Genomic DNA, 15,085 nt, shown 5'->3' with positions numbered 1-15,085 from the left:
AGCAGTTGATGTACTAGTAAGAGCCAAAGGGAAAACCCAGTACAGGCTTATCCATTGCTAGATCAAATATAAGGGCCTCGATATATTGGATTTCTTTTTTTCTCAAGTGGTCTCCAAAGTATAAAGGGCATGCCTTGCTGTTGCCTGGCCACACAGAATACCTGTGACAGCGAACAACACATCGTGGTGAAGAGGTGTAGTCTCTAATGGGGTGATTTGCTGGATGATGTTGATTAAATATATGATCCCTTTGATTGCTTTTATACTCGAGCAGCAGACCTTTGGTTGATGGGTGACGGAGGCTACATTAATTTGGTCATGATGATACTTTTTTCAAGTGGTCTATCCACTTCAGTGAACTTGTTTGCTGATCACGGAAGTCTCCAATAACCATATCACCCGTGAGTGCCTATTCTCTGGCCAAAAGCTATTATTTAGATGTTAGCTTGGCTATCAGCACCTTGGCTTAGGACCACTGATACAAATGCCCCACTGTTCAGGTAGTGCTGAGATAGTTTTGAACCTTCCCACCCTTCCCATTAGCTCAAGTATCAATACAGGGGTGGCAGCATTCTCTTTAGAATGCTGTAGTTCAATTTACCAATTGGATTGTTTTGCTTGAGGTTGGTCTAGAGCGGTTAAAAAATAGTATTTTTTCCAAAAAAGCTTTCGGTCCAGTTGAAGTTTCAGGTTGGCCTTCAGCCAGGATGAAAGTTTGGAACAGTCCACTGCAGGGGCCTTTAGTAGCTTGAATGGAAGATACCTTTTCTGGAGGTCATTTGGAGATTTTTAGATGGCACGTGTCACCTTATTATAAAAGGTAAGATCTTAATTCACATTAGTTGACACTATTGCAGGACTTTTCCCCATTTAACCGTAAGAACCTTGCAATAGCTGACCCTGGCAAGCTGATCGAGCGGACTCGAGGAGAGTGGCTGTGATTTCTGACCTATTTACAAAACGAGACAGAGAATGAAGATGATGAAGAAGCTTTGCAGCCGGACAAGTGAAACAAGCTGGTGAAACAAGCTGAAAAACCTTTTGTTGAAATAATCCAGTGCTCTTCACTGCAACACAAGTTGAGCGTTGGATGTGATGTCAGTGGCATGGATTGCGTTGCAAGTAAAATTGCTGTTTGCTATAGAACTGCACTTTCGCAATGCTCTGAGATACTTGAGTTAGGCTAAAATATAAGCTTTAGCTAAATATTTCAGTGTTGGTTAGATTGCTGGGTACACTTAAAGCAGACAGCTGAGAACTGCCAGGAAACTGCCAGCAGCAGAGCAGAAATGGAACAGAATCTGGTTCAAAGCTTGAAGTTGGTGTTGAATATGAAATATTTTAAGCTTGAAATGCTTCTGAATTCTTACATAATTGTACAACCCACTGGACTTCACTTAATTAATTAATTTCCTAATATGCCCTGCATACAGTTTCTGTAATAAGGTAATGTCAAATATCTCATCATCCATGCAGGAAGGAGAAAAATAAAATAATGGACGACGATGATGATAATCTAGTGTGTTCCTTGATGTTTTTTCCAATATATTAAGAAGACTAAATAACATGTTTATAAGAGTCACTGTTGAATACAGAGATAGGGTTGTGGAAACATTTCAAAGCATAAGAATGTGCTATATATGTCCCTCGCATATACTGAAGTTTTCCACTGGCTGACAGAAGCTCTACTCAAGTCTCCAAGGCAACCCGTTTGGTTGGTTTCTGAAGGTAGTTGATGGCGCAGGAAGACCGCTAGTCATTTTGAAGATGAGAAAAATTTATTGTTAAGAGCAGGTGGCAGCTGTTGCAACGGTGACCGAAGGGAGAGTTATTTGACTGATGTGCGCAGCCTAAATTCCCATATTTCTCCTTCCAGATGTTGGACTGTGGACGTCCGTACGGTGCTCTACGTTCGTAGTTTGCTGTTAACTGCCTTATCAAAGGGACTGACACGATATGGGGACTTGATATTATCATGGGAGTTCTGGGCTACTTATTGAATCTGCTCCTTGCCATCGCCTTCTGAGTTTTTTTTTATTATTAAACGGAATTTAATTGAAAGACGCAACCTTCAAGTCTGTTGTCGACTAACAATCAAGATCACAAGGATCACAAAGTTTCTTGTTCTAAGTGGATTAAAAACCTACAACGACCAACACTATTTGATAGTGTCGATTTTCTTTTAGGCTACGCTACACAGCTCATGATAGAGACAAACAGGTATTTTTTGATGGACTCGGTACATTTAATCTTTCTTTCACACTTTATTCTATGAGTCATTAAGAGCGAAACGCGATATCACTATGCCCGCGTGAAAAATCACAAGGTTTATTATCAAGGTCACCAAATATGTGGAGGGTAATTCAATATGCTTGACTACAGTTGCAGATCAGGTACGACTTTTTAAAGGTTTTTATATTCAGAATCATAGGATGTATAGTCTATTAATTTCATGTGGCGTTTATGTAAGCAGGAGAGGTAGATGAAGCTACATATCATTTTAGTAATTCCTGCATGAACAAAAACTAAATCTGAATAATGAACATGTGTTTGTGTAACAACTTATATAACAATAATAGCCCACACATTTTAATCCAATAAAATAATGTTTTTCGTTTACACTGAGGATTAGGTTTCCAATATAATCACATGGGGGGTGAGAACTAGGCGCCTAAGATCCCTACCGCATGAAGAGAGATGAGTTTCAATGTATCTTATAGTAGCCTACCAATGCGTTATAGTTAATGCATCGTGAGTCATTTTGTTTGTTTTAAAATGAAAACTACGAAATGCTCTGTGTTTTTGATTTTGAGCATTTTGATTTTTCAACAGTAACAGTGTCCAGTGTTCTGAAGAATTAATTAATGGAGAAGAACAACCAAATCCATTATGTGTTGTTTCCCCCCGGATATGACTGACAGCCCATATTAAACCATGATGTTTTATCAAATGATGGAACACACACAGAATGGCAGCTGTGATACACCCATTTGCAACAAGAGTACAACTGGAGACACGCTCCAGCTTCCCACCTTCTCCACTGCTGCGAAAGTCAGAGTGATCATTACCTTTGCTCTATGTATTCTGTCAGCTGTCTGCAACCTTGTTGTCCTTTGGGCAGCCAGCACAGACGGCAAACGCAAATCTCATGTCAGGATACTAATAATCAACCTCACTGTTGCAGACCTGTTAGTGACGTTCATCGTAATGCCTGTTGACGCTTTCTGGAACATCACAGTTCAGTGGCAGGCAGGGGACATCGCCTGCAGACTGATGATGTTCTTAAAACTTGTTGCAATGTACTCCTGTGCTTTTGTAACTGTTGTCATTAGCTTGGACCGACAGTCTGCTATCCTCAACCCGTTAGGCATCAGTGAGGCCAAAAAGAGAAGCAAAGTCATGTTGACTGTGGCTTGGGTGATGAGTGTGATTCTTTCTGTTCCACAGGTAAGGTTCTGGGTTGGAGGGATTTTGTGTTCTTTACAGTAAATACCCCATCAAAGATAAGCACATTACTATTACATTACAACCCACAGCTATTTAGGTCATATACACATACATTATGCAAATCAGGGCTAACAATGTCAAAACATAATGCAGACAGGCCTAATGTCAGTTCTTATATTTGGTTACAGGTAGAATTTGAAGCTATATTGAGTGGACATTTATATAAATCCCAATTGTTTGGTCACAATTACGATTTGACATTTAGCAATACATACTGCAATCTATGGCGTGTAATGAAACCCACCACATTTTAATGTGTAAACTGGAGGTAATCACAAGATAGCTAGACACACTAAGAGACGCAATTCCTATGTAGAATACTTTGTTACAACCCCAAAATACAGACACCATGCTATGGAGTATTTTACAATGTTCCTTGACTACACAAGAATAGCTGGTCTTTTGTGTGCAAGCCATTGCTTTTCTATATCAAGTTGGAAACCTGATTATGACAAATTCAGGACAAAAGGATATGCTTTCTTGAGGGAATGCATTTTTTCTATTTAGAGACAAGTATTGCAATTAATGCCAGGTGTTTAGACTGACTGTGTAACCTTTAAACCAATGTAAGATTGTGAAAAAACTAAATGTGTGGATCTTGACTCTGAAATGAATTTAAATAGACTACTCACATTTTTGTCTGCACATGAAAGCTGTCTGACCTTTCAGGGTATGGAAATGATTACATTTTCTCTAGTCTGGAAGCATACTGAAAAACCAGGTAGCAGAAATGATGACTGCTTCTTAATTGCAATTAAGTCATTACCCATCAACTAGACTTGTGTCTCTCCATGTTTAACTGACGCTGGATTTTCTTTTGCAATCTATATAATTTAACAGACTCAATTGTGGATTTGTCACATTTTACATAGATTACACTACTGAGCTTGCTCTACTCTGCTCCATGACATATTCATGAAAAACCTTATAAGTTCCACCAAATTACTTCTCATTCTTCACACCAAACCATGTAATTACAGATGGATTTAGAACAAATTCTGATGACATGAATACAAACCTATGAATTATGACGTGCTAGTTATCCTCAGTGACGGGTGAAAAACTTTCAAAGAAGTTTCCAGTAATGCTTGTCATGAGCTAATGTAAAAGAAAGATTTACACATGGATTATGATGTCCAAATCTGCACTGTGTAGAATCCTCTTGTCAGTACATTTTTGCTACTTTATCAAAGTAAAACCGATACTGTATTATTGCTTTCAAAAGATATTTCATTGTTCTGTTTGAAATAGATTTAAATACTCTGTCATAGAGGGATTTATTGGCCATGGTTCATTCACAGAATAGGAATAAAATCACATAGATGGTGGGGACTAATGATTTTGGTTTGGCTGTGCAGTTCATTCAGGCTTAAATTTGAAGAAAAACCCTTAACGATATCATGCATGTCTCTGAATACATTCCATTTATTGTGACTTACAGAAGTATCATGAGATGGGAAGTCAAATGACGACTGTGTTCTCACGCAGATGTTTCTGTTCCACAACGTGACGATCACAGTGCCAGAGAACTTCACCCAGTGTACCACCCGAGGAAGCTTTGCCAACCACTGGCAGGAGACCCTTTACAACATGTTTACTTTTGTATGTCTCTTCCTGCTCCCTCTGGTCATCATGATCTTCTGCTACTCACGGATCCTGGTGGAAATATCCAGTCGCATGAGTCGAGGAAAGAGTGAGTCATATTACATCTCCCCACGTACCTCTTACTGTCAGTATAGTGTGGTGGTTGTCATTTTAAATGTAACAGCACAGTTGAGACATATTAGTGTGACTACTTAAAATTGCGCATCTTACTGAAATAATACATTTCTTTATTTCAGTGTCATCTAGGGAGGTGCATCTACGTCGGTCCAATAACAACATCCCAAAAGCACGAATGAGAACTTTAAAAATGAGCATAGTTATTGTGACATCCTTCATTGTCTGCTGGACCCCATACTACCTACTGGGTCTGTGGTATTGGTTCTTCCCTGATGATCTGGAGGAGACTGTCTCCCACTCACTGACTCATATGCTCTTTATCTTTGGTCTTTTCAATGCCTGCTTGGACCCCATCACTTATGGGCTATTCACCATCCATTTCCGGCACGGCCTCAAACGTCATTGTCAAAATGTCGCTGAGTCTGAAAACACAACACTAACTGGATTGTTCAGGTGCTCATCCGTCCGCATGACACAACTCTCACATCAAAACCAGGTGTTGAACAGTGGCCACACCATAGAGGTAGAACAAACCAAGACAGCGTGCCGCTATAGAAATTATCTTACAGTAAGCTACACTGGAGAAGGTGACCCCAGACTCAGGCAGGTTAGCCCTGTAAGCATGATATAATGGAGCCAATGACTTTTTCTCAAGAGCATCGCTTCACTTTAAATTTCAGAAGTGGAGACTAACATCAGTTACATGGAAACATAATACAAAGGTTAACAGTGGAATTTTTCACTGTTCCATAACAATGGGTTAAATACCAGTGTTTTTGGTGCAGCAAGAAGACATTTGACATTGTTACAGCAAGCACCAAAATGCAAGATTATATAAAAGTGTCCAAGGAAAACAATTTCCACCAGCGGGAATATCAAGCTTTTGCAGGTCTCCAACAAAGATGATATTCAAATATGAAATTATGAGCAAATATTGCATTTCATTTAAGTCATAACTCATTACTGTGTCTTGATACATGTCCATTGCAGAAAAATCTCCTACTAAATTGTGTATAGTATGTGATTCCAATTATACACATAGGTAGATGTAATCCATGTGAAAACATTTCAAAACATCAACTAGCTTTTAAGCATCTTGAAATTGTTCTTATCAAACATAATTGCCGCAACTGACATAAAATGGAAGGACTGAAAGCAATGGCAAAATGTAATGTTGGTTCCACATGGTTCCACAAGGTTCCACTCTAAAATGTCCACAAAGTAACAATATAGGTCACCCCTAAGCAGTCTACATTCCCCAAGGTAAAGCTTTATATTAATGTTGAATTCCTGTACCTCAAGTATCTGGATCTAGTTTCCTTTACTTTCATTCATAATCTCAAAAATGTTTGACCAGAAATATTCAAATAATTTCAACGTCTGGAAAACGTGAGCAGCATTGCAAATGTATGCCTATTTTAAGCATAAGAAATCCACTCAGTGGGGGTCATACAACTAATTATGTTTATTGTGCCCTGTGAATAATTGCATATAAATAGGTAAATGTGAAATAAAAAATGTGTTGAATGAACAATGAAACCAATGTTATGTGTTTGTCAGAATCCATTCTGACAAATATTTTTGTGAATGTAGCAACATTCTAAAGTATTGGTGCTTTGGTGATGTATTCATGATCATTGTTAATGTCTATGGCCTCAGGTAAATGACTGAATAGTGTGTTGAGACATCCATTTGGAGACAAATCAACTGTAAAATCCAATTCACTTGTCATTAGAGGAAATAATGTTGTAGTGTTGTAGTTGTGCTTGGATTGAACTTTAGGTTTATTTTGACACATTGAATGTTAAAATGCATGGATGTACAGTATAGTAATGTTTGTGTTTGAATTAGTAAATTAAGGAAACAATATGTGTTTGCATGGAAATATGTAGTGCTATAAAAATGTGAAAAACTGCCCTTTCTGAAAAAACTGTTTCACTGTTTTGACCTCTGAACATTTATTTGAGTATTTGAGAAATAGAGCAAATGATCTCAATGTCCTCAGGTGTGTCGAACAGTAGTATCAGATCACAAACTGCTCAGAATGACTGATCACCAATAAAGCCACAGAATGAGGCTGTCAAATTTCAATTCACTGGGAATTATAATGTATGGTCATGGAGCCAGTTCATGTAAAACCCTATAAAAACAAAGACAGTTTTACAAAATCGTGGGGAGAACAGTTGTCTACTAGCCTGACATTGTCATACTCATAATTCTAGTCAGAATATGAGTCTGAAAACTCTCCGTTGGGATGTGACTACGGGGCGTGTTTCAACCAAACTCTACACCTACAACCAATCAGAGCAACGTAATATGTTGTTTGTTGAAAACGAATTCAACCCAAGGGCTCTTTCGTGACGTTGTTGATTATGTTACTGTTGATCATCTGTCCATCATTGTATAAAGCCCGTCCTGGCAATTTCATCGGTCCGCCCAGATACTGGTTTTATGTAGTTGTTCCCAATACGAGACCCTCCAGACCCAACTTCCCGACCACATTTTTTTGTGGGCGGGGAGAAGTTGGGCTGGCAGCCAGGCTAGTTGTCTACAGTTGGCATCTTTATTTATGGTAGTACTGTATCTATCTCCACTACCAACGCTGGTTTTGTGTGTAAAACTGACATATTCCAAATAATCTACTGCATCTAATCCAATGCAGACAGCAGTACCTTGTTGACAGACAGTGAGGAGTAGGACACAGGAGCTTACTTCAATAAAAGATAACAGTTCCCTAAGACATGCAGTGTATCTGGAAAGTATTCACAGCACTTCACTTTTTCCACATTATGTTACAGCTTTATTTTTATTCCAAAATGGATTCAATAAAAAATAATCTCAAAATTCTACACACAATACTCATAATCATAAGTGAAAAAATAGTGTTTAATAGATTTGCAAAAATTAAGAACGAAAATATAACATGTACATAAGTATTGACAGCCCTTGCTTAATACTTTGTTGAAGCACCTTTGGCAGCAATTAGAGCCTGAACTATTTTTGAATATGATGCTACAGGTTGGCCGAATCCCAATTCTCTGTCTTACCCCTACCCCTTTTCGAGCGAGGGGTTGGGCTAAGGAGTACATACCCCTTAAAACCAAGTGTTTTCGGGAGCTTACTTGAAACCAAGGTGGTATGTGAATACTGCGCAACCTGCAACAATGGCGGCCAGATTATCCAGAGTCCCATAAATGTAAGATTTTTGTCTTAAATAATTGAAACAAAAATTACAACAGTCTTGTTTTGTACTCTACACAGTCCTGCATGTATGGATTTGCAACCAAGTTGTTAATTTAAATGTAAAAAACCCCCGCTAGTTTGCTACGCTAACGTTAAATTGCTTATTTGCATAACATGTCCTCATTTCTCTGATTAGCCTTGAATGGACTCCATGGATGTCTCCAGTTTTAACTAAACTCCATTAGCAGCAAATTTCGTTTGATATCAGTGCATAACACTACTTGCTTTGGAGACATCGATATACGCAACCGTAACTAAGTGGTGTCTCATTTCATAGGGCTATGTAGCCCTTACCCCTCAGTTTTGAGGGACAAGGGGTAGGGGGAAACTAAGACAGAGAATTGGGATTCGGCCCTTATTTTGGGCTGTTTCTCCCATTCTTCTTTGCAGGACTTCTCAAACTCCATCAAGTTGGAGTGGGAGCATCGGTGCACAGCCATTTTCAGATCTTTCCAGAGATTATCAATCGGTTTCAAGTCTGGGCTCTGGCGGGCTAATCAATGATATTCACAGAGTTGCCCCGAAGCCACTCCTTTGTCATGTTGGCTGTGTGCTTAGGGTCGTTGTCCTGTCGGAAGATGAACCTTGGCACTGGGGTGCTCAGGAGCAAGTTTTCATCAAGGATGTCTCTGTACATTGCTGCATTAATCTTGCCCTCTTCCTGACTAGTCTATCAGTTCCTGCTGCTGAAAAACATCCCACAGCATGATGCTGCCACCACCATGCTTCATTGTATGGATATCGGCCGGGTGATGAGAGATGCCAGGTTAAGTCAAAGAGTTAAGATAAAGAGTTAAGTCTTTGTTTCATCAGACCAGAGGATTTAGTTTTTCTCATTTTACATTTACATTTATTCATTTAGCAGACGCTTTTATCCAAAGCGACTTCCAAGAGAGAGCTTTACAAAAGAGCATAGGTCACTGAACATAACAACGAGATAGTCCCAAACATTGCAAGCAGCCAAAACATGAAGCATACATTGTGAAAAAGCTAAACAAGTGCCAAAAGGGAAGACCCATAAGAGCATGTAGTTATACAAGTTACAAATAAAACAACATGAACCACAAAAGTGCAGGACTGTACCTGTAAAAGAACAATCAACAGTAAAATATTACACAGCAAGTACAAGACTTAACTTCGTTATATCTAACCTACAATAGCAACAAGTCACTCAATAAGAGTCGTAGTGATCCTGGAGGAAACTAACAAATCCAGCCAAGCATTCTTAAGTGCCGTTGTACTCCCGGAACAAGTGCGTCTTGAGCCTTTTCTTGAAGGTGGGGAGACAGTCAGTGTCCCTGATGGAGGTGGGGAGCTGGTTCCACCATTGGGGCGCCAGGCAGGAGAAGAGCTTGTGTTGGGACCGGGCAGTCTTGAGCGGTGGGACCACCAGGCGGTTGTCTGAAGAAGACCGTAGGTGACAGGTGGGGGTGTAAGGTTGCAGGAGAGACTTGATGTAGATGGGTGCAGTCCCGTTCACTGCTCGGAAGGTCAGTACCAGGGTCTTGAATCTGATACGGGCGTTGATGGGTAGCCAGTGGAGGGAGATGAGGAGCGGGGTAACATGGGAGCGTCTGGGTAGATTGTAGACCAGGCGGGCCGCTGCATTCTGAATCCTCTGAAGAGGGCGGGTTGCACATGCTGGGAGACCAGCGAGCAGCGAGTTGCAGTAGTCCAACTTGGAGAGGACCAGTGCTTGGACTAGCAGCTGGGTGGAGTGCTCAGACAGGTATCTCCTGATCTTTCGGATGTTGTAGAGGGTGAATCTACAAGACCGGGAGACTGCGGCGATGTGGGCCGTGAAGGAGAGCTCGTCATCCATTGTAACCCCAAGGTTCCTGGCAGAGGATGAGGAGGTCACCGTCGCAGATCCCAGGGTGATTGACAGGTCGTGGGAGATGGAGGGTTTAGCCGGGATGATGAGAAGTTCTGTTTTGGCGAGGTTCAGCTGGAGGTGGTGCTCGGTCATCCAGGCGGAGATGTCTGCGAGGCAGGCCTCAATCCTAGCAGAGATCCCCGGATCGGTCGGGGGGAACGACAGGTACAGCTGGGTGTCGTCAGCGTAGCAGTGGTAGGAGAAGCCATGGGAGGTGATGATTGGTCCAAGTGAGGTGGTGTACAGAGAGAAGAGGAGGGGTCCAAGGACGGAGCCCTGTGGGACACCGGTGGAGAGCTGGCGGGGGTCTGACAGTTTGCCTCCCCAGGAGACCTGGTAGGATCTTCCCGAGAGGTAGGATGAGATCCACTGGAGTGCAGTGCCAGTGATGCCCATCTCTCCAAGTCTGTAGAGCAGGATCTGGTGGTTAACCGTGTCAAACGCTGCAGAAAGGTCCAGCAGAATGATGACGGATGACCTCGAAGCCGCTCTGGCAGACTGGAGGGCAGTGGTGACTGAAAGGAGGGCAGTCTCTGTGGAGTGGCCGGTCTTGAAGCCCGATTGGTTGGGGTCAAGCAGGTTGTTCTGAGAGAGAAAGTTAGACAGTTGGTTAGATACAGCACGTTCAATTGTTTTAGAAAAGAAGGGTAGCAGTGATACCGGTCTGTAGTTCTGGAGGACGGCAGGGTTAAGGGAGGGTTTTTTGAGTAGAGGAACAACTCTGGCCTGTTTGAAGGCAGAGGGGAAGGTGCCAGAGGTAAGAGAGGAGTTTAGGACATGGAGCAGAAAAGTTATGATAGAGGGGGAGATAGTTTGAAAGAGAGGGGAGGGGACAGGATCAAGGGGGCAGGAGGTGGGGCGATGAGAGAGAATGAGGTCAGAGAGCTCTGACTCGGACAGGGGAGAGAAAGAGTTTAGACATTTAGTTGGGTCAGTCGTGAAAGGTGAGGGGGTAGGAAAGGTGGGTTTAGGGAACAGACTGCTAATGTCGGAGACTTTTTCCTCAAAGAAGGAGGAGAAGTCGTCTGCTGTCAGAGTGGAGGGGGGGGGGTGGGGGAGGTGGGTTAAGAAGGGTGGAGAAGGTAGAGAAAAGTTTGTGGGGGTTAGAAGCAGAGTTAATTTTGTTAAGAAAGTAGAGGGTTTTAGCACCAGTTATGTGAGAAGAGAAGGATTTAAGGAGGGAGTGATACTTATCAAGGTCCAGACCGTCTTTGGACTTGCGCCATCTCCTCTCAGCTGCTCGAAGGGTGGACCGCTTTTCACGAATAACATCCGTAAGCCACGGGCAGGAGGGAGAAGATTGTGCAGGCCTGGTTGACAGGGGACAGAGAGAGTCAAGTGATGCAGTTAACGTGGTTAACAGGGTGTCGGTGGCAGTGTTAGTGGGGTAGGACGAGAACTCGTCAATGGGAGGGATGGAGGATGTTACAACAGAGGAGAAATGGGAGGGGGATAGGGAGCGGAGGTTGCGCCGGAAAGTTACGAGGGGAGGGGAGGTAGGAGGAGTTGGAGGGAGAGAGACAGAGAATTTGATAAAGTAGTGATCAGATATGTGCAGTGGGGTTACAGAGGTTAAGTCAGTGATACAGTTACGTGTCAGGACGAGGTCTAGCTGTTTGCCTGCCTTGTGGGTCGCCGGTGTGCTCAGCAGCGTCAAATCAAAGGCAGTCAGGAGGGACAAGAAGTCAGCAGCCTGCGTTCCTTGGAGGTGGATGTTGAAGTCCCCAAGGACTATCAGGGGGGTTCCATCATCCGGGAGGATGCTGAGGAGCATGTCCAGCTCGTCCACAAAGTCAGCTAGCGGTCCTGGTGGGCGATAAAGAACAATTCATGGTCTTAGAGTCCTTCAGGTGCCTTTTGGTAAACTCCAGGTGGGCTGTCATGTGCCTTTTACTGAGGAGTGGCTTCCATGTGGCCCTCTACCATACAGGCCCGATTGGAGTATTGCAGAGATGGTTTTCATTCTGGAATGTTCTCCTCTCTTCACAAACGCTGGAGCTCTGTCAGAGTGACCATCGGGTTCTTGGTCACCTTCCTGACTAAGTCCAGTGTCCCCCGATCGCTCAGTTTGGCTGGGCGGCCAACTCTAGGAAGAGTCCTGGTGGTTCAAAATTTCTTCCATTTACGAATGATGTTGGCCACTGTGCTCATTGGGATCTTCAGTGCTGCAGAGAGTTTTCTGTACCCTTCATCAGATCTGTGCCTCGATACAATCCTGGCTCAGAGGTCTACAGACCATTCCTTGGACTTCATGGCTTTGTTTGTTCTTATATAAGGTGGTGAGTCAGATGGCTGAGCGGTTAGGGAGTCGGGCTATTAATCAGAAGGTTGCCGGTTCAATTCCTGGTCTTGAAAAATGACGTTGTGTCCTTGGGCAAGGCACTTCAACCTACTTGCCTAGCATGCCTTTGTGTAACACACTTCGGTTGTGGATAGTATGTCCACAAATAAAGCCAGGTTTTTCAGTGTATTGTATAAACGTTATAAACATTTCATTTATAGTTAATGTTTATTAGCAATTACATCCAATTTATTTATTTTATCAATGTTCAATGACTAGCGAAAATGTGGTTGACAATAAAATATTCTGTACACTTTTCTTAATTTCGGAAAACAATATTCAAAATGACATAAATACTAAATGTGTGTACATAATAAAAATACAATAAAAATTAGTCCATCTGTTCAGAGTCAATCTGATTCTACATCGCTTGAAGTTGTTTTGTTATAAAGACAGATAAGCCGCATTAAAATATAAGCCGCACCATCACAAGAAAAATGTAAAATCGGGGAATAAGCAGCGGCTTTATTTCCGAAAAATATGGAAAGTAATGTGATTTTTCTTTTTAATAGATTAGCCCTAACTATTTGTATTATGGGGTATTGTATGTAGAATTTTGAGGAGATTTTTTTTTTTTAATCAATGTTGGAATACAGCTGTATAACAACATGTGGAAAAAGTGAAGCGCTGTGAATACTTTCCGGATACAATTTACATGTACAAACTTTCAATGTTAGCAAAGATTTTTTTCACAAAAGGTACTCTTTTCTAACAGGGAAAATAAAAATTCGAATGTGCCAGATGCATCTTTCATTTACTGATATTCTATGGTATTCTACACTGCACCCGCAAACTGGCACATTCACAGTATGGTTGATGAACTATTGCGTGCTAATCACAAAATAGACACATTTGTGGAGAAAAAAATCAGTTGACTGTGGCAGATACAGTGTTAACCTCTGTTTTGTAAAATAACTGAGCTTGTTAATGACTTCAGATACCTCCAAGTCAGTCACCAGAGTCAACAATTGGCAAATTTGCCAAGCTCCTATTTATCCATCATGTATTTTTGTTTTGTCTTTGGTATTACTTTTGGACATTGCCAAATGTCAGCCTATTGATCAACTCCTGAATTGATTAAACTTCTGATAGCCTAAATTAGTATACTTGTATTTTTGTGAGGACTGCACATCCTCATGAGTCAGAAGGGTCCTATATCGTTTTTCTTGATACCAATTCATAAGTTGAGCTTATCACGTTCACTAGGTATTTACTGTGTTTTCCTTCTTAGCCACCCAAATGTAATATGCCTCAACTGACATGTTCACTGGAAACAATGCAAGTGTACAACAGCAGTAGTTGTAGATATGCAGTATACTGTATATACTCAACTTAGAGATGTGGCTTGCTTGAGCATGGCTCATCTGATCTTCCTATAATGAATCTGGATGTGTGAGACTTGGCAGGACACCGTTGCCCTGATCAATAATAAATAATTGCTTTATCCATGCTGTTGCAATGCAACCGTACAGACAGTGCAGATGTTTTCATTCTTTGAAAACAGCACAATTCAATGAACCTCTTGTGCTTCACTTTCCATTAACAATTCAAAAAGATGCTTTATAAACCCATCTAACATCGACATAGTACAACTACTTTTCATGACGTTATCTTCCAAGAACATGGAAGGCCATATGGCTTAGGAAAAGAAACACATTTTAAAGAAAATAAGTCAATAAATGGATCTCTTCCAGCTTCCCTGTGCTAATGTCAGAATAATTTTTGATTAAGGGCTGTGTCTATTCAGAATTTTAACTCAAGCAATACATGTACCATGGACCTAAAAAGTAATGTAATTGTTTGTAGTTCTTGCTGTACAGATATATTTGGCAGTTTTAACACTAAATACACAGGGAGCTGAACAAATTTTGTTTTGATAAAGAATGTATGAAGACATTTTCATTGAGGAACATGAGGAGCTGACTGAATCTTATTTCATCATCATCATCATCATCATCATCATCATCATCATATTTAATACTTTGTCAATCACCCTTCCCATACAATGACTGCTTGAATTCTGAGACCCATGGTTATTACCAGATGTTAGCCTTTTTTCATGGTGATCCTCATTCAGGTCTCAGATATTGATATCTTTACTCACTGCTTCTTTCCATTTCCTTTCCAGCATACAAATACATACTCAAATGGTTTTAGAGCTGGTGATAATGACCTGGCCAGCCCAAAATATTCTATTGTTTGGCCTTGAAACTCCCATACTGGCTCTGGCAGCATGTTCACAGTAACGACTTGCTGCATCGTAAAGCATCGTCCAATGAGTTTAGAAGGATTGGGTTATCTGAACAGATACAATATTTCTTACTACTTCAGAATTAATCTTGCTGCTGCAGTCTGCAGCAACTTAATCTATGAAGATAAGTAAACCAGTTCCAGAG

The 15,085-nt window shown here is 41.3% G+C and overlaps 1 protein-coding gene across 1 annotated transcript; it reads left to right on the top strand.

The window, feature by feature from the left end:
• Positions 1-2,934: 2,934 nt before the first annotated feature.
• gnrhr4 (gonadotropin releasing hormone receptor 4) lies at positions 2,935-5,860 on the top strand. Its single transcript, XM_084671309.1, has 3 exons — positions 2,935-3,447; positions 4,996-5,200; positions 5,349-5,860. The coding sequence occupies exons 1-3, from the start codon at positions 2,935-2,937 to the stop codon at positions 5,858-5,860; spliced, it is 1,230 nt and encodes a 409-aa protein (XP_084527435.1).
• The last annotated feature ends 9,225 nt before the right edge of the window (positions 5,861-15,085 follow it).

This window comes from Hypomesus nipponensis, chromosome 14 (genome assembly GCF_054491055.1).
Source record: "Hypomesus nipponensis isolate SF chromosome 14, ASM5449105v1, whole genome shotgun sequence".
NCBI classification, from domain to species: Eukaryota; Metazoa; Chordata; class Actinopteri; order Osmeriformes; family Osmeridae; genus Hypomesus; species Hypomesus nipponensis.
Note: the sequence above shows the minus strand (reverse complement) of the source record. Positions and strands in the feature narration are given on the sequence as shown.

Excerpts from the sequence above, each read along its gene's own strand:
- gnrhr4 (XM_084671309.1), top strand. The coding sequence starts at position 2,935 with ATGATGTTTTATCAAATGATGGAACACACACAGAATGGCAGCTGTGAT. Across the intron at positions 3,448-4,995 it reads TGATTCTTTCTGTTCCACAG|ATGTTTCTGTTCCACAACGT; the intron begins GTAAGGTTCTGG and ends GTTCTCACGCAG. Across the intron at positions 5,201-5,348 it reads TCGCATGAGTCGAGGAAAGA|TGTCATCTAGGGAGGTGCAT; the intron begins GTGAGTCATATT and ends TCTTTATTTCAG.